The 25,978-nt window shown below is 34.7% G+C and overlaps 2 protein-coding genes across 10 annotated transcripts in view; one reads left to right on the top strand and one right to left on the bottom strand.

Moving 5' to 3' along the window:
- The window catches only part of LOC131803929 (antichymotrypsin-2-like), a 45,032-nt gene that overhangs the window by 2,822 nt on the left and 16,232 nt on the right, over nt 1-25,978 (top strand). For 7 of the 8 annotated variants that reach the window (XM_059125877.1, XM_059125876.1, XM_059125879.1 and 4 more), the window contains exons 2-3: nt 23,609-24,540; nt 24,784-24,925. In XM_059125877.1, coding sequence (XP_058981860.1) covers nt 23,609-24,540; nt 24,784-24,925 — 1,074 coding nt within the window. Of the gene's footprint in view, nt 1-22,084; nt 22,224-23,608; nt 24,541-24,783; nt 24,926-25,978 lie in introns of those variants that run through there. The other variant, XM_059125872.1, reaches the window with a different exon arrangement.
- LOC101895742 (serine protease inhibitor 42Dd) lies at nt 3,438-7,632 on the bottom strand. Of its 2 annotated transcripts, none has more exons than XM_011295814.3 (4): nt 7,477-7,632; nt 3,948-4,864; nt 3,734-3,878; nt 3,438-3,663 (listed from the first exon to the last, which is right to left on the bottom strand). In XM_011295814.3, exons 2-4 carry the CDS (start codon nt 4,794-4,796, stop codon nt 3,539-3,541), a joined length of 1,119 nt encoding a protein of 372 aa, XP_011294116.1. In that variant the 5' UTR covers nt 4,797-4,864; nt 7,477-7,632; the 3' UTR covers nt 3,438-3,538. The 2 variants fall into 2 exon arrangements, with proteins under 2 accessions (XP_011294116.1, XP_005187409.1); XM_005187352.4 differs by lacking the exon at nt 7,477-7,632 and adding an exon at nt 6,877-7,202.

Below are 25,978 nucleotides of genomic sequence, written 5' to 3'. Positions count from 1 at the left end.
ATACTTTATACCCTCCATTGTATGTGTGGTGGAGGGTATAAAAATCGTTATAATTTTTAGGTGCCACAAAATACTTTACGCAATCACAGTTTTAATCGGAATAACTGTAAATTCGGTACTTGGAGATCATAATAGATTATATTTCTTATATAACGGAACATTGGCAGAATCGGCATTTTCATCATTTCTCAGCTTCTAATGTATTGGAATAAAATTTGGTAGTCACAGCCTATAATGGTTTCTTTCTCCTACATTGACCAAAATCAAATCATGCAAAATTTAGGGTTTTCCGGGCGTTCTTAAGTTTGCTACTAATAATTTTATTTTTTCATTTGAACAGCCATTCCACACAAAATTCCATATCAGGAATTTTGTCGATTTGTCCCGACTTGTCAGGAGATTTGTCTCAAAAAATTTTTTCATAAAAAACTTATCACTGCAATTAGAAACAGCCCAAAAAATTTGAGTCAACTCGGCCCAGCCGTTCTCAATTGACGAGTTACTATACATTTTTTGCGTCCTATTGTTATGTCTTTGTGTATTTGTTTGTGACATGGGGAAAGAAGCGAGATAGAGGCATAGTTACAGACTAATCACTTTCTGAATCGATTTATGCATGTCAGTCCGTCCGTCTGTCCATGTACTTTTGTAAATAAAATGCAGGTCGTATTTATTGTCCGATTGAGATGAAAATTTTCAAACAATATTTGTTTGGCCCAAAGACGAAACCTAATTGGTGAGAATCGATTTAAATTTAGATATAGCTCCTTTATATATTTAACCGATTTCGGGTTAATTGTGCACCAATATCAGTCCAAATGGCCTGAATTTTGGCAATTCCGACTAAATTCATACTAGAAACAAGTACTCCAAATTTGGTGACAATCGGTTCAGCTATAGCTAATTTATCCGATTTGGGGTTTTAAGTAACTCTATAAAATTTTGTCAAGATCCGTTCATAGATATCTTTATCCGGTTTAGGTTTATTGAGCACCAAATGACTGATATCGGCCTAAATGGACTTTGTACTGTACTTGCCTCCGTCAAATTTGTTGGAAATTGACTCAGAGTTGGATATAGTTCTCAAATTCTGACTACTCTAAAGCCATTCAAATAAGGTTCATAGTGGGCATGATCTACTTTACATAAATTCTCAATCGGCTCTATTATGGTTGTCGTCGGCGTTGCAAAATAAGGTCGAGGCGAATATAATTATATTAGGGTTGTCGTTTTTTGTCGGTAGCGACAAATGATTGCTGTTATAATTGTCGACACAACAGTCGACGTGAAGTCGATTTTTAAGAAAATCTGTCTCCATAAAAAGTTGCGACGACATTCGGCCCTATTATAGTTGTCGTCGGCGTCGGAAAATGAAGTCGAGGCGACAATAATGTTATAGGGGTTGTTGTTTTCTGTCGATAGCGACAAATGATTGCTATTATAATTGTCGATACAACAGTCGACGTGAAGTCGACTTTTAAGAAAATCTGTCGCCGTAAATAATTTTGACGACATTGAATGTTTAGCAAAATCCAACTTTTATTTTAAACTGTCGATGTCGCTTCCATGCCTTACCGTAATACCATTTTTGAATCAAAGCGACGGTGAGGGCGACTTGCACCTAAAGTCGACGACGACTTTAGAAACGACAACCGTAATTGGGTCGAATATAAACGTTTTTTTGTTACAGGAGCTCTACTAAATACGCATAGTGGTATAGGGTATCATATAGTCGGCCCCGCCCGACTTTTGACCTTTCCTTACTGCTTTATAAAATTCTGGCTCGAAAATATTCCGCCCAATTACGGTTGTCGTTTCTATAGTCGTTGTCGACTTTATGTGCAAGTCGCCCTCACCGTCGCTTTGATTCAAAAATGGTATTACGGTAAGGCATGGAAGCGACATCGACAGTTTAAAATAAAAGTTGGCAACAATTAAAAAAAACGTTGGCAACACTCCCTTGTTATTGACAAAATAAGATTTTTTTTTTTTTGTATTTTGAATTCTAATTTCGGCTCTTTTGGAAAAATAAAAAATATAGTGAAAAAATGAAGGTTATAAATGCGTTACATTTCTTAAGTTCAAGTGAGGATGATGAGAAGAATGTATTAGTAGTGCAGCGGCGAGTGTTAAGGCAGAAAACAAACATATTTGCATTGCCTGACTCTTGATTGTCCTGTTCCAAAAGTTTATACTTCACTTTCAAGAGTTCAGTAGTTTCTTTTTTCTTGATGACTTTTAATCATGTTTTTTTTTTTCTGGGCGATCGAGAAGCTTGGATAGTAGTTATATCAGTCTCGTCATCAGCATTGTCCACTGGCTAATTTTCATGATCTATAACGTCTGTTACAACTATGTTTTCCGTATTTTTTACTCCAAGTGCACGACCTGGTGGATTCAGTAACTTTTGAAACTGTATTACATTCGCGAAGAATTCAACCCAAAGCGACCACGTCCAGTTCTGCTGGCTTCACCCTTACTGTGCAAAATTGTTTTTTAGTTTTAAATTTTAATCTTTACCTAGAAGAACTTTAGAAAACTAAATAATAAAATAATAGAAAAATATTTTAATTTTAACATACTTTTTATCAGCCATCGGATTCTCTAATCGGTGACCCCCCGTTTACATTTAATTTGGTAGAAATGGATTCCAATCTGATTTAGTTGGAAACTGACTTTTGGTATACCCTTTTTGCCAAACATGTTTTTTTTTTTTCAATTCGGAAACCAACATTTCAAATTGTTTTGCTTTTGTTATTTTCATGGTCAAATACAAAAAAGTTACAATATCAAAGTCGACTAAAAAATACAATGTCGTCACAATTTTTTACGGCGACAGATTTTCTTAAAAATCGCCTTCACGTCGACTGTTGTATCGACAATTATAATAGCAATCATTTGTCGCTATCGACAAAAAACGCCAACTCTAATATCATTATTGTCGCCTCGACTTCATTTTGCGACGCCGACGACAACCATAATAGGGCCGATTATTTTATTGTAATTAAAAGTTCCCATCTGTGGCATTGAGCGAAGAGCACATTATCTCTCCAATATTTGACTCTTTCAAATGAGAGCAATAAATTCAACTCTCAATTGGAAGCGTTGCCATATTCTTCATATAATTTGTTATTGTCATAAAATCCCTTGGACATATTTTACAAAATAGGTTGCATTCTTCATGAACTCAATTTATGTATTAAGTATATTAAAAAATTATTCAGGTTCGACTAATTTTTTAATATACTTATTTTTTAATATACTTAATTAAAAATATTAAATAATTAAGATTTTATTTAAATTTACTTTTGGTTATAATATTCAAATCAATAATTTGAAATTTCCAGATGCAATGAAGAACTTTGTAACCCTTTCAATAAATTAATTTGAATAATTCTAGTAAATGATTTTGAAATTAAATGAACGGCAAATGCAAATTGTATTTCTTAATTACAATTTTATATTTAACTTTTCCATTTACAATATATCCAAATATAAAAAATTTCCAATGTGTATATAACTGGCAAAATCAACTTTCTCAAAACTTTGAAACATGACCGGCAAAATACACCGCTGTCTTGCTGCGTATGGCAAATACGAAGGGATGATCTGCATTGAAGGACTTTTGATTTAAGTTCAGGCTCATCAGTACAATTTTCATATCTAAAAGATAATGCAACAAAAAAGAAAATATTAAAATTACGTTGTCAGGGAATTTTTGCAATTAACTTACATGAAGCAGCTGCTGCCTCTGAACCGGCTTCGTTGACATCTAAGAAGGCTTTGTGTTTAACATCCGAGACTTTTTGTGATGCAGGTGCATTAACAAATAATTTATTGAAATTAGCCGCATCCGAGAACATTGTGTTCAGACCCATCTTAAAATAAGAAGGAAACCAACAACAATTAACAACTTTTGAATTTACAACAACAATGTGTCATTTTACCTTCATCAAGGGTTCCTTCAAATCAATATCGAATTCAATGCGGAATTTCGGTAGAAATACATCTACATCATGTGTTTTCAACTGCGAGGAAATTTCATTCAGATCGACGCCTTTCAATTTCTCTTCCAATTTTGCCAGACCCTCAACTTCATTGGGTAAAATAAGCATCATTGATAGATCCGAGTTTTCATAGGGCATTTCCAAGACTTTGGCATCGTATTTGGGGAATTCACCATATTGGAACTTTTCATCCTGATACATCATGTCGACCTGAACATCCTGCTTGGTACTCAACTTGAATGTGCCCTTCCTGGTCGATGACAGACTGAAGGGTTTCAACCATTTGGCCTTGAAATAAATGGCATTCACCAAAACGGCACTGGTTGTACCATCCACTGAACCCGGTTGCATAAGATTTTTAATTTTATTCTCAGTTTGTTCCTCCACCCAGTTGTTGATTTTTTGAATGGCTTCTTGGGAATTTTGGAAATTAACATTTTCCGCTTGGGCATCCAAATATTCGGTGGCGATTTTATTATATTCTTCGGCGATTTGTAGATTTTGATTGGCATACAAACGATTGGCCATCTTAAGAATGGGACCATTGTCCTTGGTGTTTTTGAAGGCTACCTTAAGAAAGTCGCCATAATTTTTGGCCACTTGGCGTTTGTCTCCTTCGCCAAGATATAAAACTTTGCGCATTTCCTGAGCCGTTTTACCGTCGGCACCAGTAAAGCCTAAGGCCAGACAAGTTTGTATTGAAGCAGGTGAATAGACCACATTCTCGCCGAGATGTTCGGGTGCCACAAATGAAAAGAGATTTGCTGCAAATAGATTACGTGTTGCCATTTCTGAGGGTGCTATAGTTCCAGCAGTAGTTGAGTGCAATGTGCAGCTTAGAAGAACTGCAAAGAGGGCTGTAAAAGAGAAACACAATTATTTTGTTTTTGAAATTTAGGGATTCTTATTAAGTAAAAAATTTATTAAATTTTGTAGTCCTCCGAGGTCCACGAAAAATTGTCTATAAAATTTTGTAGGCCTCCGAGGCCCATGAAAAATTTTCTATAAAATTTTGTAGGCCTCCGAGGCCCATGAAAAATTTTCTATAAAATTTTGTAGGCCTCCGAGGCCCATGAAAAATTTTCTATAAAATTTTATAGGCCTTTCGAGGCCCACGAAAAATTGTCTATAAAATTTTGTAGGCCTCCGAGGCCCACGAAAAATTTTCTATAAAATTTTGTAGGCCTCCGAGGCCCAAAAAAAATTTCCTATAAAATTTTGTAGGCCTCCGAGGCCCAAGAAAAATTTTCTATAAAATTTTGTAGGCCTCCGAGGCCCAAGAAAAATTTTCTATAAAATTTTGTAGGCCTCCGAGGCCCACGAAAAATTTTCTTTAGAATTTCGAAAAATTTTCTATAAAATGTGTTAAGCCTCCAACTTGAAAAGGAGAGTATACTAACTTTATTATATTGCAAAACTACAAAACTTTGTAAGAAATGGTTTGAAAGAGACTTGATCGAAACCCGCGTCGCAGTGGCCGAAAAATGGTTCGTGAGCTGAACAAATCGCAATATTCCATTCGGTAAATATTGAAAAATGAGCTCGGTTTGGTTTTCTTCGTCTCTGATGAGAAAACATTCGTTGTCCAGCAGTTTGTAAACAAACAAAATTATCGTGTTTACTTGCCAAAATGTGCACCTTCGCTTGGCCACCAGAACTCAAGCGCCGGCCATGGTGATGATGTGGGTCGTCTGTTATGTAATGTGGGTCGGCTGTTATGGTCGCTCTCCGCTCTGGTGATGATGTGGGCCGCCATAACAGCCGATGGTCGCTCTCCGCTCGACTGTGGCATCAGAATAAATGCTGAATATTATCGCGAAAATGTTCTGGAGGGTGTATTAAAGCCTTGTGCACCCAAACCTTTTTGCCGCAGACCTTGGACATTCCAACCGGACTCAGCGCCATCGCACTCAGCACGTGCCACCAAGAATGGTTACAAAATGAGGTTCCTCGCTTCATTTCCAGCCCACAATGGCCACCATGGTAGCAAATATTTAGTGATTGCAGTGAAAATGTTCAACTATATTTTTTCTCTGCGTGCAAATCTCCGGATACCAATCCGTTGGACTATTGTGTCTGGAGTATCTTGCAAAGCAACGTTGGCACTAAAAAATACCGAAGTGTCCATCACCACAAGCAAGCGCTTTGCCGCGAATGTGCGATAATACCGCAGAGCAACTCACCAGAGGGATTAAACCGATATTGCCCATGCCTGATTTCGATCTAAGCTTGACAATAATATTACGATTTACCATGTTTGGACCAAATCGGATACTCACTTCGAGAGTTATCGTGCCCACCAGCCGGTAATCAAACAGACAGACGGACGGACGGACATGACTTCAAATGTCCTGAAACGGATTTGGTCCAACGAGACCTAGGGTCTAAAACCGTTGTTTCGATGAGGTACATTTTGGCCGTATCAAATGACTATACCCTCTCTCATTTCATATTTTCATAGAACCAGAATCCAGCCCCTGGGCTCTTTAAGATTTCGTAGGCCTATGAAAAATATTTGTTTATAAATAGGTTTTTAACAATTCCACATTTAATGATTAAAAATCCGAAAACTGTGATCACGATTTTTTTTGTGTAGAAGTTCTTAATTAAATCCGAAATATAGCTGGTCTTGTTAATAATTTTGTCACACACGCTGCCACTTCCTCAATAATGGAACCTTCATAATTTTTTATTTTTTTTTTTAAACGTTTTTTTTTTCAATTTCGATTATCTATAATTGTGTATTCCATTAAGTAAATTCACATGTTATTTTTATCAGAATGCCAGTTGATCCGCCGTAAGCACTTCAAAAACTAATTTAAATAAAAAATATGGTTATTAATGAGGGTTGGTTGGTTGGGTACTTCACCTGTTCGAATGAGTAATGAAGCCATTTTTGTTTATGTTTACTTTGTGTAGTGTTTTTGTTGTTGCTCGTCGAATCACTTTCTTTTGCCGGTTAATTTTTTATTTTTCCTACTATTATGTTTATCGCCTTATCAATGGGTGATAGTAAATATTATTAATATTACTTTTTTAATTTATTTTTATTCAGTTGGTCTCATTCCATGGGAGTCCGTCCCAGTCTGCGCTTATCTATGGTTGTTGTCCGATTGTCTTCAACAGTCGTCAAGTGACTGTGTGATGTACAAGACAACGTTTCATGGATTTATACTAAAACTCAATTATGCGGATTCCAAATGCATTGAGCTTTAAATCTTAGTTTACCAAAAACTGGCAGCCTATTCACAGGTTCTCTGGAAATTCCAACTACATTGTGTGTGTATTGTCTCTCACTGAGCGGTCTGTTGTGAGGTTTATTACTTTAAAGCTGGTCATATGGACACTTGCCAGAATTCAAATTCTTTCTGATTTTGAATTCTAATCAGTTTTATTCTTTGAAACACTTTGTGTGTATGCGATTAGAATTAGTTGTTGTTCTTTTACATTTTTAAATGTATTTACTCACTTTTTTATTAAACGAAGTATGCAATAATATTTATTAAAAAAAAATTAAAATAACTTTGAACTTAATTCCATAAAGGTGTGTTCAGTAATGAATGGGTTATCAGAAAATAACCGCCAGTGTTGAGACCTCCTAGGCGTTATCTTGCCTCTTTGTTACCGACATTCCTATCCGCACATATTTTACTTTACTTTATCTATTTAAAGTAATTGGTTTTTATTTCTGCGTTGTTATTTCGGTTGTGAGTGAGAGAGACAAATTGTCAAGAGAGGGGTGTTATCACTCAATTTTGAGCGAGCAGGTAACAATTAAGTTGGGTTGGCCAAGTCGTAAATGGTATTCCCTACATCTGTAGAAAGATGAACACACAGAATTGAGGAATATGCCAAAGTAAGAAGTGATTTGTAGAACTCCTGCTAAACTATTCTGTAGAAAATTGTCGATGAGCTTCCAAGGCTTACAAAATACTGTGAAAACAGGGTGAGATAAAATAACTGCAACAAAGCCAAACGCCATAATTTTTATAACCTCCACCATAGTATGGAGGGTATATTAAGTTTGTCATTCCGTCTGTAACACCTCGAAATATACATTTTAGACCCCACATTCTTGATCGGCAAAAAATTCTATGTCCGTCCGTCTGTCCATCTGTGGATATCGCTTTAGCTTCCGAACGAATTGAAGTAGATTGAAAACATTTTACTCAAATGTATGTTATGGACATTTGGTATTAAAATGGGTCATGTAGGTCCACGTTTTGGTATAGGCCCTATATAATAGTATCGGTATTTTGATTATTTTAGCTACATTATTTATTTTATAGCTTATGACAAAAGAGGCCTACGCACATTCTGCAATTTCTATTAACAGAGTTTTTAACGGATTTATTTTTTTTTAAAATTGCCAAATGGTGGAGGTTTTTAATAGTTCAGACCGGCCCAACTTACAGCTTTTTTATACCCTCCACCATACATAGTATGGAGAGTATATTAAGTTCGTCATTCCGTTTGTAACACATCGAAATAATCGTTTTAGACCCAACAAAGTATTTATATTCTTGATCAGCGTAAAATTCTAAGACGATTTAGCTCCGTCCGTCCGTCTGTCCGTCTATTGTAATCACGCTAAAGTCTAAACGAATAAAGATAGGAACCTAAAAATTTGCACAGATCTCTATTTTGTTTGCAGGCAGGTCAAGTTTGAAGATGGGCTACATTGGTCCACGATATCGTATAGCCTCCATATAACGGTACGCCCCGATATTCGGTATTTTGATTATTTTAGCCACATTTTCTAATGGAATGGTCTGAAAATCCACACAAGGAGTTGCTTGTGAATACTTTATCCCTTGAAAGAGAATTATTTATATAGGTCCACGACATCGAATAGCCCCCATATAACGGTACGCCCGATTTTCGGTATTTTGATGATTTTAGCCACATTTTTCAATTGAATTGTCTGGAATTCCACACAAGGAGTCCCTTATGAGTATTTCACCCCCTGAAAATAATTCTCTATATAGGTTAACGATATCGCATAGCCCCCATATAACGGTACCCCCATCCCCCCGATATTCGGTATTTTGATTATTTCAGCCACATTTTCCAATGGAATGGTCTGACAATCCACACAAGGAGTTCCTTGTTAATACTTTATCCCCTAAAAGAGAATTGTCTATATAGGTCCACGATATCGTATGTCCCCCATATAACGGTACCCTCCGATATTCCGTATTTTGATGATTTCAGCCACATTTTTCAATGGAATTGTCTGAAATTCCACACGAGGAGTTCTTTGTGAACACTTAACCCCCTGACAGAGAGTTATCTATATAGGTTAACGGTATCGTAAAGGTAACCCCTGATATTCAGTATTTTGACGATTTTTGCTATATTTTTCAATGGTATTGTCTAAAAATCCACACAAGGAGTTCTTTGTGAGCACTTTAACCCCTGAAAGGGATTTGTCTATATATGTCCAAAATATCGTATACCCATCAATATAACGGTACCCCCGATATTCGGGATTTTGATGATTTTAGCCACATGCCAATGATTTAGCCAATGGAATTATCTGAAAATCCACACATGGAGTTCCTTGTGAGTACTTCACCCCCAGACATAGATTTGTCTATATAGATCCACAATATTGTATATCCCCCCATATATCGCCTCCTTCCGATATTAGGTATTTTAAAGATTTTAACAGAATTTTCAATGGATTTTATTTATCTTTTTAAATTTTCTAATTCGTTCTCAAAGTTCGGCCCGACCGAATTTACTGCTTTTTTACTTGTAACTTGTTTGGTAGAGCTTTGGTATTTGTTAAATGTTATTAATAACAATTTCTTAAGGCTTCCCATATGTATACATATTTTTGTTCGTAAGGTTTCGAAAACCAAAAATTTATAGAAACTTTGCTACGTCTTCCGAGGGCCTACAAGCTATTTCCCTTCTCACAGGAGACTAATAGAGCGGAATTGAGGATCATCATTTGATACATATAACTAAATTACAAGTTAAATATACCTGTCTTCTCATTGTAGGGCGAATAACAATTTCTCACTCAGCAAAAAGCGTATCTCTCTATTCCTCTCCATGATCTCTTGAGTGATTTCTATAATCGTTTAAGTGCGACCATTAACTAGTGTATCCTAAAACGACAAAGATGTCTTTGTCTTTTGCTTTAAGACATTTTGACGTCAGCAAAATTTCCCAAGCCGGGCGTACACAATTTTATTACAAATATGTGAACCGACACTGCTTATGACGTATGTACATGTAACTGTTATGAACATAGCCAATAAATAGAAATCGAGACTGGCTGACAAAATTATGTCCTAGATGCACCGAAGTACTCAGGATGGGGCCCAGCGGTGCCCGGTTGTTAAAATGTATTATTTTTTTGTGGGAATTTTCCTTGAAAATCGTTTTTTTTGTTCGGTTGGACACTCCTTCGCACAAACTATGCGTTTAAGCATAGCATATTTCGTCTACACAAAGTTAGAGGAATACCCGCTGTTCAGTTATCTGATTTCGGAATGAATGTTACCCACATTACCATAACAATATTTGCTGAGGTGATTTCTGGTTTCAGAATTTGCACAAATCTCTAATTTACAGTACATTTCATGAGATATACTAAAAAATAAGACTTTCTTTTAAATATTTTGACAATAACAATTGTTTCCTGTATTTTTTTTTTTAATTGCGTTGACATCATTAATACACAATTGTTTTTCTTGAGATAAATGAAAATTCTGGGAACAAGATTTGGGGATTTTTGTAGTATTTTCTTTTAATGAATAAACTTTTAAACAAATATAATGTAGGGACGTCATTGTCGCAATCCGAAAAATATATTTCAAATTGGATGTTATTTTTTGTGAACGATAACCTATTGATATGTAGGGTCATGTGCAGGGTACAAAAATTGTATAATTTTTTTAATGATTCATGCGAAATATATAACAGAAAATATATTTTTCGTTTATCAAGGAAAAAACATTGAGTGTTGACAAAAATTTTAGAAGAATTAATTGGTATGTCAAGAATGTCATGTTCTAAAAATTTACTTCATTTTATTTAATCTAAAGAATATTTTTTATTGTGACGAACGTGAACGGAATAAAAATTCCATATTGACATTGAGATCAGTCTCTTCATCTAGCATTTACACGACAATTAAAGGAAATAAAATGTGAACCCAACTAGAACATAGGCTATATCCAATAACTCCTTTTCTTTTTTTCGACTCAGAATAGGGAAAAGATGTAGCTCCTATATAAAGGTTTCCTCCATCTGAGTTTAAATTTGAACCATATACAAATTTGAAGCTATATACAAATCTGAACCGATCTTGACAAAATTCGAAACATCAATTTCTGAACTGTATATGATATCTGGTATCTGGAAGTATAGCTATATCTGAACCGATTTTTGCCAAATTTGATATCCTTGCTTCTAGACTAAATTTTGTCGGTTGTGCAGGACAATTGGACTGATATTGACCACAATTAACCCGAAATCGGTTGAAAATATATATATATAGGAGCTGTATCTAAATTTGAACCGATTCTCACCAATTTTGCATTTTGTTCACAGAATACATGGACAGACGGACTGATCGACTCAGAAAGTGATTCTTTGAAGATCCTCAAAAGTAACTATGGGTCTATCTCTCTTCCTTCTTCATTTACAGACAAATGCACAACGCATAATACCCTTGCCACTATGTGGTGAAGGGTATGCAAATCATTGTCATTGGCGTTTCTAAATTGTTTAAAAAAAATGTGTGGGCTTTCATAACATTTTTGCGAGTCCAAAAAATGTATAGAGATTTTTTCTTGGCCCAACAAGACTAAAAATATTTTATGAAAAATATGATTGAATTTGAAACCATTCCGGTGAAAAGTGTGACACAAATCGTGAAAATACCGAATATCAGGATGTATAGTGATATTGAGTCTACGCGAAAGCTTGCAGTTCTGTGTAAAGAAATTTCTTACATACTAGGAACATAAAACTGCATATTTCTGCGTTTCATTTTCTATACCAAAAATTCTGCAGAGCCAAGATACAACTGAGTGAAATTTTATCAACTTATTTCCTTTAAAAGTAAAAGTGGTTTCTATAGATTGACTTTTGCTGATCAAGAATATATATTTTTTGTGGGGTCTAAAATATATATTTCGAGGTTTATAATCGGAATGAAAAACTTAATATTCCTTACATAGTATAGTGGAGGGTATAAACAATTGAAGTTATTCTAGTTATTATTATTTTCAAATATTAAATTGTAGCCCCACAAAAGGTCGAAATTACCAAAAAATGTATTTTCTGATCAGAAAGAGAAAGGATAATCCGATGTTGCCCCTGCTTTGTAAATCCTTATATTTGCAACAGAGCAAGGTCAAGTGCGAAAATAAACAATATCAGTTCACTCCATCAAGTACCTCCCCCACAAATGGTCAACATTTTGAATAATTACAACTCTTATAAGAGACCGATTTTCTTCCAATTTCAAATATCCCAATATTTATATTAACTCAAGGTCTGGTGGGAAGGGGGAATACATCGGTCCACTCCTTCTGATAACTCCCCCACAAAAGGTCGGAATTTTCAAAAAAATATATACACTGGTTGCCAAAACTAAAGCAACTTAAATCGCAAAGACAATAAATGTCCTGTAACTTTTACAAAAATAAACAAATCGTAATTATTTTTAATGAGGGGTTTAATTCACTTTTAAGAAACTAAAAATAAAAATAGTTTTGAACGAAAAATAATATGTGGAAAACTAAAATTTTAAAATAATTAAATTTTGGCTAGTAGTCTATAGCATAGCCATTATTTTTGATAGCAGCTGCACACCTACGAGGCATTGAATCTATAACACGCTCAATTTGATCCTTGGGTATGCTTTCCCAGGCACCCCGAATTCTTTAGAAAATGTTGTGCTTATTTATTTCCGAATCTCTCTTGATCTTCCTATCTACGATACTCCAAAGGTTTTCTAAGGAGTTTAGGTCAGGTGATTGTGCCGGCCATAACAAAACATGAATTTTTGACTCCCGCAACCAATATTTGATAAGTTTTGATACAAGTTTGGGATCATTGTCATGCTGAAACACCCAAATCAGGCGAATATTTTACTCAGCGTAAGGGAATAACGTGATGTCCAACACATCTTTGTAAACAAACCGATCCACAACTTCCTTTATTTTATGGATAGGCCCAAGTCCATAGAAAGAAAAACAGCGCCACACCATTTTTGACCCTCCCTCATGCTTTACTGTACCTTTGCAACACTGCGGCTTGAGTCTTTCATTTTTTGGTCTTCTCACCGTAAAATTTTTCACATCTGAGCCCTTAATATTAAACGTAGACTCATCCCAGAAATAATGTTTTTCCATTGAGCTTGAATCCACCTTATATTATCGTTTCCGAAAGCCTTTTTGATTTTTTCAGATATAAATGTTTTTTTGATGTCTTACGGGCATGCAGACCACCTGCCACTACTCGTCTACGCACTGATTTCGAGCTTATATCCAATGATTGCTCTCTCACCAATCCAGTTGAACTCTTAAAAAGTTGTTTTTTATTTCTCTCACAATTTGTGTATCAGTACGGGCTGAAGTTTTCACGGCCTTCATCCGTTATAGACTGTTACTACTGATCCAGTTTCAAAAAACCGACTTAGTATACAGAAATAATTATGAAATCACATAAATATTTATGAAATATTTCTCGGAAATCATTTTCTGTGATATGTTGTTTTGATAGTCACTGATAATTTGCTGTTTTATTCAGGTACTGTATTTGCTTTTAGCCATTTTTAAAATTTTTTTGGGCAGTACTTAAAAAACGAAAAGAAAAGCACATACTGTTGTAAAAAACTTCTCAAAAAAGATTTATGACAAGCGAAGTTGTCGAAGGAAGCAAAAAGCGATAGATATTACAGTAAAAACAACTGAAATTGCAGCGGTTATATGAATGTACAACAGAGTTGCTTTTGTTTTGTCCAAGCCAAAATCGGGTTAATTGACTTTACCAAACATTACACAATTTTGCTCCAAGTATGCAGATCCTAATATTCGTATGAGTGCTAGGTCAGACAATATCGGTCCACTCCATCAAGTACCTCCCCCACAAAGGGTCAAAACTTGTGATGTAAGGATCCAATTGACTTAAAATTTTACACATCCCAATATTTTTATAAACCCAAGATCCGGTGTTAACATGAAAAATATGGGACTACTCCTTCTGGTACCTACCCCACAAAATGTCGATATTTTGAATACCCATGTAGCTTATAAAACGCCAAATTAACTTACGATTCAATTTAGATTTGACACATCTGAATATTTCTATCAACACAAGATCTTTTTTAAAGATGGTATAGATGGAACCATTTCTTCTGGTACCTCCCTGATACATATGAACCGAGATTTACAAAACGCTCAAATAAAGCGAAATAAGCATACAAATCTCTGCAAAGTTTACACGTACAAAAATTATTGCTAACACAAAATCTGTTGTGAGGTTGATATATATTTGACAACCCCTTCGGCACCTCACCCACAAAAGGTCACAATTTTCAATTAATCTGTCATAACTTTCGAAACAATTTAGCAATTCTTTACTACTTGCTATGACCAAATAATTCTCTCAATAAGAAGCCTGAAATGAATATGAAATTTATGGGAATTTATGACTTCACTTAAAAATGGACATAAATATTCTTTTTTGTAATTTTTCCCAATATTTCGTTCAATATTTTTTTTAGTATTAGATGAAGTATAAAAATGGTATATTCTGGTAGACTCTACCTGGTACATCTGGTACAACCTGCTACATAGAGAGTCAAACGTGACACAAATCGTGAAAATACCGAATATCAGGATGTATAGTGATATTGAGTCTACGCGAAAGCTTGCAGTTCTGTGTAAAGAAATTTCTTACATACTAGGAACATAAAACTGCATATTTCTGCGTTTCATTTTCTATACCAAAAATTCTGCAGAGCCAAGATACAACTGAGTGAAATTTTATCAACTTATTTCCTTTAAAAGTAAAAGTGGTTTCTATAGATTGACTTTTGCTGATCAAGAATATATATTTTTTGTGGGGTCTAAAATATATATTTCGAGGTTTATAATCGGAATGAAAAACTTAATATTCCTTACATAGTATAGTGGAGGGTATAAACAATTGAAGTTATTCTAGTTATTATTATTTTCAAATATTAAATTGTAGCCCCACAAAAGGTCGAAATTTCCAAAAAATGTATTTTCTGATCAGAAAGAGAAAGGATAATCCGATGTTGCCCCTGCTTTGTAAATCCTTATATTTGCAACAGAGCAAGGTCAAGTGCGAAAATAAACAATATCAGTTCACTCCATCAAGTACCTCCCCCACAAATGGTCAACATTTTGAATAATTACAACTCTTATAAGAGACCGATTTTCTTCCAATTTCAAATATCCCAATATTTATATTAACTCAAGGTCTGGTGGGAAGGGGGAATACATCGGTCCACTCCTTCTGATAACTCCCCCACAAAAGGTCGGAATTTTCAAAAAAATATATACACTGGTTGCCAAAACTAAAGCAACTTAAATCGCAAAGACAATAAATGTCCTGTAACTTTTACAAAAATAAACAAATCGTAATTATTTTTAATGAGGGGTTTAATTCACTTTTAAGAAACTAAAAATAAAAATAGTTTTGAACGAAAAATAATATGTGGAAAACTAAAATTTTAAAATAATTAAATTTTGGCTAGTAGTCTATAGCATAGCCATTATTTTTGATAGCAGCTGCACACCTACGAGGCATTGAATCTATAACACGCTCAATTTGATCCTTGGGTATGCTTTCCCAGGCACCCCGAATTCTTTAGAAAATGTTGTGCTTATTTATTTCCGAATCTCTCTTGATCTTCCTATCTACGATACTCCAAAGGTTTTCTAAGGAGTTTAGGTCAGGTGATTGTGCCGGCCATAACAAAACATGAATTTTTGACTCCCGCAACCAATATTTGATAAGTTTTGATACAAGTTTGGGATCATTGTCATGCTGAAACACCCAAATCAGGCGAATATTTTACTCAGCGTAAGGGAATAACGTGATGTCCAACACATCTTTGTAAACAAACCGATCCACAACTTCCTTTATTTTATGGATAGGCCCAAGTCCATAGAAAGAAAAACAGCGCCACACCATTTTTGACCCTCCCTCATGCTTTACTGTACCTTTGCAACACTGCGGCTTGAGTCTTTCATTTTTTGGTCTTCTCACCGTAAAATTTTTCACATCTGAGCCCTTAATATTAAACGTAGACTCATCCCAGAAATAATGTTTTTCCATTGAGCTTGAATCCACCTTATATTATCGTTTCCGAAAGCCTTTTTGATTTTTTCAGATATAAATGTTTTTTTGATGTCTTACGGGCATGCAGACCACCTGCCACTACTCGTCTACGCACTGATTTCGAGCTTATATCCAATGATTGCTCTCTCACCAATCCAGTTGAACTCTTAAAAAGTTGTTTTTTATTTCTCTCACAATTTGTGTATCAGTACGGGCTGAAGTTTTCACGGCCTTCATCCGTTATAGACTGTTACTACTGATCCAGTTTCAAAAAACCGACTTAGTATACAGAAATAATTATGAAATCACATAAATATTTATGAAATATTTCTCGGAAATCATTTTCTGTGATATGTTGTTTTGATAGTCACTGATAATTTGCTGTTTTATTCAGGTACTGTATTTGCTTTTAGCCATTTTTAAAATTTTTTTGGGCAGTACTTAAAAAACGAAAAGAAAAGCACATACTGTTGTAAAAAACTTCTCAAAAAAGATTTATGACAAGCGAAGTTGTCGAAGGAAGCAAAAAGCGATAGATATTACAGTAAAAACAACTGAAATTGCAGCGGTTATATGAATGTACAACAGAGTTGCTTTTGTTTTGTCCAAGCCAAAATCGGGTTAATTGACTTTACCAAACATTACACAATTTTGCTCCAAGTATGCAGATCCTAATATTCGTATGAGTGCTAGGTCAGACAATATCGGTCCACTCCATCAAGTACCTCCCCCACAAAGGGTCAAAACTTGTGATGTAAGGATCCAATTGACTTAAAATTTTACACATCCCAATATTTTTATAAACCCAAGATCCGGTGTTAACATGAAAAATATGGGACTACTCCTTCTGGTACCTACCCCACAAAATGTCGATATTTTGAATACCCATGTAGCTTATAAAACGCCAAATTAACTTACGATTCAATTTAGATTTGACACATCTGAATATTTCTATCAACACAAGATCTTTTTTAAAGATGGTATAGATGGAACCATTTCTTCTGGTACCTCCCTGATACATATGAACCGAGATTTACAAAACGCTCAAATAAAGCGAAATAAGCATACAAATCTCTGCAAAGTTTACACGTACAAAAATTATTGCTAACACAAAATCTGTTGTGAGGTTGATATATATTTGACAACCCCTTCGGCACCTCACCCACAAAAGGTCACAATTTTCAATTAATCTGTCATAACTTTCGAAACAATTTAGCAATTCTTTACTACTTGCTATGACCAAATAATTCTCTCAATAAGAAGCCTGAAATGAATATGAAATTTATGGGAATTTATGACTTCACTTAAAAATGGACATAAATATTCTTTTTTGTAATTTTTCCCAATATTTCGTTCAATATTTTTTTTTAGTATTAGATGAAGTATAAAAATGGTATATTCTGGTAGACTCTACCTGGTACATCTGGTACAACCTGCTACATAGAGAGTCAAACGTGACACAAATCGTGAAAATACCGAATATCAGGATGTATAGTGATATTGAGTCTACGCGAAAGCTTGCAGTTCTGTGTAAAGAAATTTCTTACATACTAGGAACATAAAACTGCATATTTCTGCGTTTCATTTTCTATACCAAAAATTCTGCAGAGCCAAGATACAACTGAGTGAAATTTTATCAACTTATTTCCTTTAAAAGTAAAAGTGGTTTCTATAGATTGACTTTTGCTGATCAAGAATATATATTTTTTGTGGGGTCTAAAATATATATTTCGAGGTTTATAATCGGAATGAAAAACTTAATATTCCTTACATAGTATAGTGGAGGGTATAAACAATTGAAGTTATTCTAGTTATTATTATTTTCAAATATTAAATTGTAGCCCCACAAAAGGTCGAAATTTCCAAAAAATGTATTTTCTGATCAGAAAGAGAAAGGATAATCCGATGTTGCCCCTGCTTTGTAAATCCTTATATTTGCAACAGAGCAAGGTCAAGTGCGAAAATAAACAATATCAGTTCACTCCATCAAGTACCTCCCCCACAAATGGTCAACATTTTGAATAATTACAACTCTTATAAGAGACCGATTTTCTTCCAATTTCAAATATCCCAATATTTATATTAACTCAAGGTCTGGTGGGAAGGGGGAATACATCGGTCCACTCCTTCTGATAACTCCCCCACAAAAGGTCGGAATTTTCAAAAAAATATATACACTGGTTGCCAAAACTAAAGCAACTTAAATCGCAAAGACAATAAATGTCCTGTAACTTTTACAAAAATAAACAAATCGTAATTATTTTTAATGAGGGGTTTAATTCACTTTTAAGAAACTAAAAATAAAAATAGTTTTGAACGAAAAATAATATGTGGAAAACTAAAATTTTAAAATAATTAAATTTTGGCTAGTAGTCTATAGCATAGCCATTATTTTTGATAGCAGCTGCACACCTACGAGGCATTGAATCTATAACACGCTCAATTTGATCCTTGGGTATGCTTTCCCAGGCACCCCGAATTCTTTAGAAAATGTTGTGCTTATTTATTTCCGAATCTCTCTTGATCTTCCTATCTACGATACTCCAAAGGTTTTCTAAGGAGTTTAGGTCAGGTGATTGTGCCGGCCATAACAAAACATGAATTTTTGACTCCCGCAACCAATATTTGATAAGTTTTGATACAAGTTTGGGATCATTGTCATGCTGAAACACCCAAATCAGGCGAATATTTTACTCAGCGTAAGGGAATAACGTGATGTCCAACACATCTTTGTAAACAAACCGATCCACAACTTCCTTTATTTTATGGATAGGCCCAAGTCCATAGAAAGAAAAACAGCGCCACACCATTTTTGACCCTCCCTCATGCTTTACTGTACCTTTGCAACACTGCGGCTTGAGTCTTTCATTTTTTGGTCTTCTCACCGTAAAATTTTTCACATCTGAGCCCTTAATATTAAACGTAGACTCATCCCAGAAATAATGTTTTTCCATTGAGCTTGAATCCACCTTATATTATCGTTTCCGAAAGCCTTTTTGATTTTTTCAGATATAAATGTTTTTTTGATGTCTTACGGGCATGCAGACCACCTGCCACTACTCGTCTACGCACTGATTTCGAGCTTATATCCAATGATTGCTCTCTCACCAATCCAGTTGAACTCTTAAAAAGTTGTTTTTTATTTCTCTCACAATTTGTGTATCAGTACGGGCTGAAGTTTTCACGGCCTTCATCCGTTATAGACTGTTACTACTGATCCAGTTTCAAAAAACCGACTTAGTATACAGAAATAATTATGAAATCACATAAATATTTATGAAATATTTCTCGGAAATCATTTTCTGTGATATGTTGTTTTGATAGTCACTGATAATTTGCTGTTTTATTCAGGTACTGTATTTGCTTTTAGCCATTATTAAAATTTTTTTGGGCAGTACTTAAAAAACGAAAAGAAAAGCACATACTGTTGTAAAAAACTTCTCAAAAAAGATTTATGACAAGCGAAGTTGTCGAAGGAAGCAAAAAGCGATAGATATTACAGTAAAAACAACTGAAATTGCAGCGGTTATATGAATGTACAACAGAGTTGCTTTTGTTTTGTCCAAGCCAAAATCGGGTTAATTGACTTTACCAAACATTACACAATTTTGCTCCAAGTATGCAGATCCTAATATTCGTATGAGTGCTAGGTCAGACAATATCGGTCCACTCCATCAAGTACCTCCCCCACAAAGGGTCAAAACTTGTGATGTAAGGATCCAATTGACTTAAAATTTTACACATCCCAATATTTTTATAAACCCAAGATCCGGTGTTAACATGAAAAATATGGGACTACTCCTTCTGGTACCTACCCCACAAAATGTCGATATTTTGAATACCCATGTAGCTTATAAAACGCCAAATTAACTTACGATTCAATTTAGATTTGACACATCTGAATATTTCTATCAACACAAGATCTTTTTTAAAGATGGTATAGATGGAACCATTTCTTCTGGTACCTCCCTGATACATATGAACCGAGATTTACAAAACGCTCAAATAAAGCGAAATAAGCATACAAATCTCTGCAAAGTTTACACGTACAAAAATTATTGCTAACACAAAATCTGTTGTGAGGTTGATATATATTTGACAACCCCTTCGGCACCTCACCCACAAAAGGTCACAATTTTCAATTAATCTGTCATAACTTTCGAAACAATTTAGCAATTCTTTACTACTTGCTATGACCAAATAATTCTCTCAATAAGAAGCCTGAAATGAATATGAAATTTATGGGAATTTATGACTTCACTTAAAAATGGACATAAATATTCTTTTTTGTAATTTTTCCCAATATTTCGTTCAATATTTTTTTTTAGTATTAGATGAAGTATAAAAATGGTATATTCTGGTAGACTCTACCTGGTACATCTGGTACAACCTGCTACATAGAGAGTCAAACGTTTCAATAATCGTAACAATAGCCAAAATATATTTATATAATCGAACATAGGATGCGGGTATATATCTATCGGCAATACCGACTGATACTTTTTAACTTGTTTATGCTAGCAAATCATATAGATGAGTGTAAGTTTGGAGGTGCAGAAAAAAATTCCCGATCACACAATTGAAGCCAATCGACACGTCTGAGAAGAGAGTTAGCGACAGGGAAGAATTCTACAATTTTGCATGACCATTGGACTATATTTAGCTGTAAAATGGACCACAACAACTAACAGCACAATGGAGTTCGTAAATATTGGGCAAATGTACCAGGTCAAAATGCTAAAGGTAATATCTGGGCAGTGCTCCGTGATATAATTTTAAAAGCGAAATCTTCCAAAATGGATTTGGACATAAGCGGGGCTTCTAACATATTGTAGTGTTGTAGGATATCACATGGTCGGCCCCGCACGTCTGTAGCCGTTGCTAACTTGTTTATGCTAATTTCTTTGACGAATATAGCTAAATATCGTATACAAGCAAATCATATTAATGAGTCTAAATTTGGAGGTACAGAGGTGACTCTTGCCAATCGATTTGGACTTGGATTTGGACATAAGGTGGCTTCTAACGTATAGTAGTGTAGTAGAGTATAGTATATATATATATATATATATATATATATATATATATATATATATATATATATATATATATATATATATATATATATATATAGCCTTTGCTTACTTGTTTCATTATTGGCTTTGTTTGTGATATTTTAACTGCCGCTTAAGAACAAAAGACTATTTTTTTTTGTAATCGGGGAAATACACAATGTTTTTGTGGTTGAGAATATAAAACACTTTTTTAAGTTGTCTTCCACAATATTTATTTAATGGTAGCTTCTTTTAAGGACTACGTATTTGATCACATAATTGTTGAGTTGTTTCTCTATTATAAACTCTATGTTTATTATTATAATAATATTATAATCATTATTATATTATTATTAATTATTACAATTCTTATTGTTATAAACCTAATTCTCCTTATCTCTTATTTATATAAATAAACTCTCTCTGCAGTCTTTGAATTTTTACCGCAAACTTCTCTTTCTTTAGTTTCGATGGCAAAAGAGAAACATTTTCCATTTAACAATTTCGCATGCATTCTCTTATATGTGTTTGTTGTCATCATATAATTTTGACCTCTTACGAATTTAATTCATGTCTCTTGGCGTCTTGTGTTTTCGTTTTATTTTCATCAAATGAGAGTCAGCCAATGTGGTTTTTACTGATAACAAAATCAGTAGCTATCATCAACCAAATATATACACTGATCTTCAGTTGGGATATGATTAGTATAAGACAAAGCGGCATTGGAATCTCGTCACAAAATAATTGAATATTTCTTTTTTAATTGAACTATATATATTTTTTTTCGAATTGTGTTTCAGAAAAAGTGTACCAAGCATGGCAGGTAATGAAAATTAAGTTACAAACAAATAAAAAACAATATGTTTTTAGTTTACACACAAAATGTTTTGTTGTTTACCATTCCATTTCAATTATCTTTTAATCCATATTACGTCTGATAAGGAAAAATTCGGAGAATAGTGTATTGAAACAAATCGAGAGTGAAATTTGGAAACTGTAGTTGTTTAATAATAATTGCTGATATGAATTTCGTATTAAAGACATAAAATATGTGGAATTGGAATTAAAAAAGTAAAATATTCTGAAACTACATGAAAAATGTGAATTTTGAAAATAGATACAGTACGTTTGAATATATTGATAAAGTGTGAAGTAGCGCGAAAACTTTTAAGGCATTAAAATGGGAAAGAAAAAGCCAATTTTTGGAGTAAATGCTAATGTATGAAGTTAATAATGAAAATTAGTAGAAGACATTAAGTTCGGCCGGACCGAAATTTTGATAATCCCACTCTGAACTAAAGAAACCGTCAACAATAAAAGTATCGCGATTCAAGTTATTTCCGTTGAAACAACAAAATAACGAATATCGAGAGATACCTTTATACAAAAATGTGGAAATGACATGCGTGTAGCCAAAATGTTAGCTCTCCAGGCCGACAACTTGGAAACACTTCCCGGGATTGCCCACAGATAAAGAATATATAATCTTCAAGAGTATTCAATCGTTTTCTGTTTCTCATCAACCAAAACGGCTTCATAAAGAAGACAAAAAGGCTTTCTCATAGAGGGCCAATACGTATTCTTATAGAAAGCTTAAAGAAGGTTTTCTCATATAAGAGATTAAAGTATTCTCATAGATGTCCTCCTAAAAGATGATCAGAAAGTCTACTCAAAGAAGACCACATGGACTTTTCAAGGTCTTATCATCGAGGACCAGATAGCATTCTCATAGAAAAACAGAAGGTTTTCTCATAGAAGACCAGAAAACTTCGCATAAAAGACCAGAAAGTCTCTTCAGAGAAGACCAGGTAAGAAGGAATTCTCATAGAAGACCAAAGGGTCTTCTCATAGAGGACAAAAAAGACTTCTCATAGAAGACCAGGAAGTTTTCTCATAGTGAACCAGTAGGTCTTCTCATACCAGACCATAAAGTTTTCTCTACTGGTATCCTCATAGAAGACCAGAGGGTTTTCTCATATAATACCAGAGGAGAACAAAAGCTCATCTCAAAGAAGTCCAAAAGGTATAAAAGGCCAAGAGGCCTTCTCTAAGAAGTCCAAAAGGCCTTCTAAAAAGACCAGAAAGCCATCTCAAAGAAGACCTCAATATCTTCTCTGAAAAGACCAGAAGGTCATCCCATAAAAAGTTAAAATGTTTTTTATTTAATCAGTTTTAACAACAATCTTCTCCTTTTCTTTTCCTTTTCAGTTAATCTCCCTGCCTTACTCAGCGTTGCTGTTCTCCTCCTAATCTCTGTATCTCCAAGCACTCAAAGGCGTTCCAAAAATATGGCCAACGTAGAATTCTCTCAAAGTCTGGAGGTGTTTGGTGTTAAACTTTTCACTGAAGTCGCCAAAGCGAATGCAAAGAAAAATGTCGTTTTCTCTCCCTTTTCGATTCAAACTTGCATCGCCATGGCTCGGATGGGTGCTGCCGGTGATACAGCCATTGAAATGGACAAAGGCATGGGTTTGACAGTGCAAAACGAAGAATCGTTGGCCAATAATTATCACAATATTTTGACTCAATATGAGAACAGCAATATTCTGAAAATTGCCAATAAAATCTATGTCATGAAGAACTATGAAGTCAAGGAAAAATTCAATGAGCTGCTGACCAAGAAATTCTTCTCCACCGTGGATAGCATTGATTTCGGGCAAAATGTACAGGCTGCCAAAACCATTAATACTTGGGTGGAGTCGAAAACCAATAATCTCATAAAGGATCTTGTCTCCCCCAATGTGCTCAATGACGATACACGTTTGGTGTTGGTGAATGCCATACACTTTAAGGGCGAATGGGCTCACCCCTTCCCCGAATATGCCACAAAGGAGAAAGATTTCTATTTGGATGAAACGAACAGTGTAAAGGTCCCCATGATGCACATTAGCGAACGTTTCCGTTATGGAGAATTCCCAGAGTTGGATGCCAAGGCCTTGGAAATGCCCTATAAAAATTCAGATCTTTCAATGTTGATTATCTTGCCCAATTCTCGTACTGGCCTGGTGGATTTGGAGGAAAAATTGAAGTCCGTATCGCTACATGATTTGACCAGCAAGATGAGTTCGTATAAGGTGAACGTGGACATGCCCAAATTTAAGGCGGAATTTGAGATGGAATTGAGTGATGTTCTGAAGAGTGTAAGTAAATTGTCTGCAAAGTCAACGAAAGTCGTGAGTGGCATTTTTGAAAATTGTTTAGAAGGAAGAGAAAACTTTAAATTCTACGATGTTTGCGATGGCAAACCTGGAAAAAATACCATTTTTGGTGTGTAATATAGCATGGTATTTATAACAATTGCTATTGCGACCTTTGTTGACGTAGAGGACGAAATGAATATTTTGCAAAATTTATTAATTGACAACATTTTATCAAATTTTTAGTTGGGCATGGCTCGCATGTTCTCCGCAGCAGCTGATTTCAGCAATATGCTGAAGTCTCCAGAAGGTTTGCAGGTCTCCAAGGTTATTCACAAGGCCTTCATTGAGGTCAATGAGAAGGGTACCGAAGCTGCTGCTGCCACAGGTATGTTGTCGTTTTCTTTTTTTGGGAATATTCACTTTATGTGTCTGGTGCTAAACATGTCCTTTGTGCTTCACTTTTCATTCATACTAACATATCACTGGATTTAGTTCTTAATATGGTCAGAAGAAATTATGACCGAATCAGTGTTGTATGTGATTTCATTTGCATTTAAAAGCTGTACATTAATAATGATATAAATGCCTTCGTAAATATTGAGATTTAGAAAAAGTCCTTCCTATCTATCACTCCGATTGGTAAATATTTAATAATATAGAATTTTTTTTAAGAATCGGATAATGTATATTTTCAAAAGAAACTTTTATATCTTCCAAACATTCCAAATCGGTACGCATAGTTCTTAAAACATAAACGTCCCAAATTGACAGCTAAAAAAGGTTAACGTACGGAGCTCGAAATTTTCTTGAAATTTTGAAACGATAATACTTTAGAAACATTCGAGTTCCGTATCAGTTTAAGGGCTTTATTTTAGTGTGTGATTTGGACCAAACTTAGATGACAATATCGACCCAGCCACTGGTAATTAGCCAGCAAACGATCGAAATTAAATAAAAATGAAAATAAGTAAAATAGGCGTTAAATCGGTCGGGATATGCTATTGATATCCTCCTATAGAAATATGAAAACATTTGAAAGTATGTCCAAATGGACCCGTTCCAATTCTTTGCACGAAATTCATTCATTGATAACAATTGCAATTGCAGGGATTGTGATGGTATCTTCCTATGATGACTATACATAAAATCGGATACCACCTTTAAATTGTCTAAAATCGACCTTAACGATTTCGGTTTTTGTTACATAGGAAACACCCAATTCCAAATTGTAGCAACTTCAAATATTAAAAAAAAACTAAAACCAGCCTCTGCGGTTTTCTGACGGCTATACGAAAACGTCCATCAATTTTGGATTTTTTTTTGTACAGAATTGACGAATCCCGTTGGTCAAAATTTTCAAAATACCAGAGAGCAAACGTAACCATTATATGAAGGCTACACAAAATTGAAATATTTAGAGTTACTCCCCCCACGAATT

Source organism: Musca domestica, unplaced genomic scaffold, assembly GCF_030504385.1.
Source record: "Musca domestica strain aabys unplaced genomic scaffold, Musca_domestica.polishedcontigs.V.1.1 35, whole genome shotgun sequence".
NCBI lineage: Eukaryota > Metazoa > Arthropoda > Insecta > Diptera > Muscidae > Musca > Musca domestica.
Note: the sequence above shows the minus strand (reverse complement) of the source record. Positions and strands in the feature narration are given on the sequence as shown.